The sequence below is a fragment of the Lygodium microphyllum genome, chromosome 14, assembly GCF_053477565.2.
Source record: "Lygodium microphyllum isolate KBCC chromosome 14, Lygodium_microphyllum_v1.1.10, whole genome shotgun sequence".
Taxonomy (NCBI): Eukaryota; Viridiplantae; Streptophyta; class Polypodiopsida; order Schizaeales; family Lygodiaceae; genus Lygodium; species Lygodium microphyllum.
The window spans coordinates 129569194-129574323 of record NC_141148.1 but is presented as its reverse complement, the minus strand read 5'-3'; the positions used below and the strand labels follow the sequence as shown (position 1 = coordinate 129574323).

The 5130-nt window shown below is 41.4% G+C and overlaps 1 protein-coding gene across 1 annotated transcript; it reads left to right on the top strand.

Moving 5' to 3' along the window:
- Positions 1–542: 542 nt before the first annotated feature.
- LOC148026105 (pentatricopeptide repeat-containing protein At1g06140, mitochondrial-like) lies at positions 543–4452 on the top strand. Its single transcript, XM_087693357.1, has 2 exons — positions 543–683; positions 791–4452. The coding sequence occupies exon 2, from the start codon at positions 882–884 to the stop codon at positions 2976–2978; it is 2097 nt and encodes a 698-aa protein (XP_087549483.1). The 5' UTR covers positions 543–683; positions 791–881; the 3' UTR covers positions 2979–4452.
- Positions 4453–5130: the final 678 nt, after the last annotated feature.

Here is a 5130-nt window from a genome sequence, read left to right as displayed (position 1 = left end):
AGTCAAGAGGCATGCATGGTAGGGAAAATGAATGTACAAGGCTTGGCCAAATTAGCTACTCTTTTGAATTGGTCAATACCCGTGATGTACATGTGCATGTAGTTTTTTCATATTTCTTAATACCAAAAACTACATTGTTTTGAGTCAAAAAATAAATGGGTCATTTAAAAGTGTTAACTTACCACCTCTTGAGATTGGTGGGGTCTTAGTGGGTTGGCTACATACCAAATGGTAGATGCCCACTTTGAAAGTGTTAACCAATCAAAGTACTACTTTAGAGGTTGAGCTCGGTAGTTCTTTACACATTGAACTACATTGGAAAAGACATGACTTGATGTTTATCTGCTAAACAAGTGAATTTCTTGTCCACTTTGGAATGGGGAGTCTCCCCCCGACATGTTTGTAAAGTGATAGACAAGGGTGCTTTTGCATTTGTAATCAATAAAAAATAATTTTTAAATTTTTACAAAATATATCCTTTTAGTATGTAAAGGGTTTGTACCCATGTTCATGCTCAGTTTCTAAAATTACATGCCCACACTTCAGGCAGATTGGGTGGTCGCCTCTTGTGAACTTTGCAAGCCCACAAACCGTGCAATGTTCGATAAGGTTCCTCGACCCCGCTAGCGATTTTCGATCGTTTTGGGACATGCCTGCAGGACGGGACATTCATAATCTCAGTGGTGAATTTCACAGCAAACAGCACTAATCAATGTGACAATTGATGCGACCATCAGCTTCTGCCATTGCTAACTTTATGACTGTAATTCTATTTCATGCGAATGCACAGACATCAGATTGAAATCCCCTGCTTTGAGCCGTCATGAAATCGAAGAAGGAGAAGGAGGAAGAGGAAGAGGAAGAGGAGGAAGGGGAAGGCTATGGACATCCACAGCAGAACCTTGGTTTTTGATAATAAGGATGAGGAGGAGGAGGTTATGGACATCCACAACAGAACCTTGATTTTTGATACAATGGATGAAGAGGACCAAGACATGGGGTTTCTGAGAACTTCCAGCCAGCAAGCAGAAGAAGAACAGGACATTGATCAGCCTCACAGTGTTGTCGCTTCGCTGAAGGCTTGCACCCAGCAAAAGGATCTGCTCAGAGGCATCAGAATACATGCCGTCATTGTTCGAACTGGCTTGCTGGAGACGAATGTGTTTGTTGGCAACACCTTAGTCAATATGTATGCCAAATGTGGTTCACTTGCAAAAGCACTAGAAGTGTTTGACAGGCTTCCATTCAAGGATGTAGTATCATGGAGTGTGCTTATTGCAGGATATGTGCAGCATGGGTATGGCGAGAAGGCTCTGAAGTGTTATGAAGACATGCAACAGGAAGGATTCTCTCCGAATTCAATCACCTTTATATGCATCTTGAAAGCTTGTGGCAGCATAAGAGCTGCAGAGAAGGGCAAAGAAATACATGCTGAGATTATCAAAGATGGGCTGTTTGAAAAGGATGTTGTTGTTGGCACTGCTGTGGTGGATATGTATGCAAAATGTGGACTGCTTGCAAAAGCAGAAGAAGTGTTTGACAATCTTCCAGTTCGAAACGTTGTCTCATGGAACGCGCTAATGGCAGGATATGCTCAACATGGGCATAATGATGAAGCACTCAAATGTTTTGAAATGATGCAACTCTTAGGCCTATCTCCAACTGGCGGTACATTTGCTTGCATCTTGAAAGCCTGTGGCAACTTGGGAGCCACAGATAAGGGTCAAGAAATACATGCTGAAATTGTGAGAGGGTCATTGCTGGAAAAAGATAATGTTATTGGCACTGCTTTGGTTGATATGTATGCCAAATGTGGCCTACTTGCACAAGCACATGAAGTGTTTGATAAACTCCCAGATCAAAATGTGATATCTTGGACTGCCCTGATTGGCGGATATGTCCAACATGGCCGTTGTGAGCAAGCATTGAAATGCTTTGAATGCATGCAACTTGAGGGCCTCTCTCCCAATGCAGTCACCTTTGCTTGCATATTGAAAGCTTGTGGCTGCATGGGAGCTGTAGACAAGGGTGAAGAAATACATGCAGAGATTGTTAGAGAGGGGCTGCTGGAAAAGAATATTGTTATTGGCACTGCATTAGTAGACATGTATGTCAAATGTGGCCTGCTTGAAAAAGCACAACAATTATTTGACAAGCTTCCAAATCGAACTGTGGTCCTGTGGAATGCCCTCATGGCTGGGTATGCCCTGCTTGGGAAGGCCAAGTATGTGTTCTACTCGTTTGACAGAATGATAGGAGAAGGTATCAAACCAAATCTGATCACATTCACTATTGTGCTTAATGCATGCAGTTACACAGGTCTACTTGAAAAGGGGCAAATGTACTTTGAGATTATGAGCACAAGCTATGGTGTCATCCCAAATTTAGAGCATCACACTTGTATGGTTGATCTCTTTGCACGTGCAGGGCATCTGGACAAGGCTGTAGAAGTGATCAAGGCAATGCCAGTTCCTGCCGATCGCTTGGTCTGGCTTACTATGTTGAGTGCTTGTCGAAGGTGGGGAAATATGAAGCTTGGGAGACTGGCCTTTGAACATGCAGTTCAACTAGATGAAAAGGAAACCGCAGCTTATATCTGCATGAGTAATATCTATGCAGATGCTGGCAGACCAGCAGATGCGGACTGTGTTGAAGTCTCACGTCTGATAAACAAGACATACAAAAAGCCAGGATATTTTGGGTGGACCGATGCAGGCGGACTTATCCAGTCATTTGCATCCGGAGAGCAAAATCAGTCATTAGGCAGAGCTTTTCACTTGAAGCTAGAGTCTCTAGTATGTAATCAGTCACAGGATGGACATTTCCCAACTCTGCAGCATTGGGATGTATTGTATATGCATCACAAGAAGCTGGCTACTGCATATGACTTTATCAGAAGACACAAAAAGATGAACATACATATTTTCAAGGATATGCAGAGTTGGGGCAACTGTTGTTCAGCTACATTGGTTACATAATAGAAGGTAATAAGATATGTCACAAAGCGCCTCTCAATGGGGAAAAGCATGGATATTGGTGATGTTGGTGCTTGTATTGGCAGGCATCTCAGCAGCAATCAGTTGCAGCAACTAATCAAAGTCCTGCTGTTACTGTCATTGACAACAGTACCATTGGTGCAGCCTCTAGATGCCTCAGTGTAGCATGTCCAGAAAAGTGGTGGTTGTATTGCATCAGTCAGTCTTTGCAGCTTGTTAATAGTGTATACTCATCAGATGCAGCATGCTGCAATGCTTATACTTATTTTAAGCAGGCCAGTCACTCAGAAGAGGCACATATAGCATGCACAGTAGTATAGGCCAGCTTCTAGAGAAGCCCCTTAGCTATAGGTATGCCAGTCAAGCTTTCCAAGAGACTGAAGCATGCTGGAAAACATAAGATGGGTGTTTTGGGTGTCCATTTGCCTTTATACTATAGGAGACTCAAAAATGTCTCTAGACCTGTGTCCCTTGCCCATCACAATCCATATCAATGTATATTTTTGTCCCCAAATTCGATACAAGTAGGTGAAAAGTGGAGGAATAAATCAATTGCTGGAAGGAGGGGTAAAGTCTGTGCTCCTGCAAAAAGATGGACGGTTGTCATGTGGCTGCACCATTGGATAGGCCCTTTCACTTGACCAGGTATACCTCTGCAAAGTGACTGTGGAGGGCATGAGCGCATATATATCTTCATGAATGTGTACAATCCCTCTGTCATGTAGGGTTCACCTCTCAAGCTGCCAGATGTGATATTCATCATGTGTGTAATAGAAGGAAGCTGCAACTTTCCCCAATCTTGTGGAGTATCTAGAAGCAGTGAGTGTTTAAGGTGAGAGGGTTTTTGGCATCATGGACCTTAGCCTCTTGTAGCAAGTTGGTGGGGAGCCATGTGGATGAATCAAGTGGGAACAGTAGTGGCCACTGGCAAGCAACTCATCAAGAAGTGAGACCGAGGCAAGGAGGCCGGTGCAACAAAAGAGGAGCTACAGATAGGAGGCTCCTATTCATATGTGATTGCAAGGGTTGTTACATTGAGGAATCTTCATCTTGAGCAAGTATTTCTTAGTAAAACAGATAACCAAGCAACATGTGGCAAATCATCCCCTTCAAGTATACTATCACAATGCTCTTCTGTTAGAGGGAGCCACACAATAACTAATCCAACAAATTTTTTTGTAAATTTTGAATATATAGATTCAAATACAGGATTTTGATTCTATATGCTGTCTACCTACGAAAATAGTAAGGATAGAGTACTCTAGTTTAGGAAGTAACAACATGACCATTATTCGAAAGATAGGCCATGTCTTACATTCTTGGTCAACATTGTGTACTTGAAATCAAAGGGCAATATGGGGATTTTGCTGCAAGTCATTTGTGAACAGCTGGATGGTCCAGATTTTGTAGAAGAATTGGCTCAATCAATAAAAAAAGTGGAGATCTGAGAGCATATCTTTTGAGTGTTAGGCGAGATGTGACGTGTTCTCAAGTATGTGAGTCAAATCTTAGGTCATGCTATACAAATATGGAATATAATTCAAACAAATTCACAACAAGACATCTTCTAATTTATACAAACTTATCCTTAGCCTTTTTTTTGTAGACCAATGCATCAGATTTTAACCTTGGTGCTATCTTATCCCAAACAGTATTTATAGTTGAGAATACTTTATTGCCTTATACTCCAAAAATTCCCCATAGTAGAGATCAACTATGAGATTCATGATAAGGAGATTTTGGCTAGTATTGAATCCTTTGAAACTTGATAACACCACCTTAAAGGAGTACCTTGTAGGCTTATAGCTAATATACATCACCAAAATCTAAAGCACTTCATAATTCGTTGAGTTCTCAAACGCATCCATGCTTTATCTAGGTTTGAATTTTCCATCTGTTACTAGCTTGATAATCAATGCAAAAAATCGAATGCCCTCTCATGTAGATCTTACCTTGCACCTAAGAAAGGAGATATAACCTATGGTGATCAAGTAGCAATACTCTTGAAGCAGAATAATTCAAGGTGCATGCAATAATAGGTAAGATTATTGATGACTTTATGTTCCTTCTCAATTAAAGAAAGAGCTTGCTCACAACCATTTTCGTCCAGATATCAAACACCAACTACAATAGA

What these genes read in the sequence shown, in the direction of transcription:
- LOC148026105 (XM_087693357.1), top strand. Translation starts at nt 882, where the DNA reads ATGGACATCCACAGCAGAACCTTGGTTTTTGATAATAAGGATGAGGAG.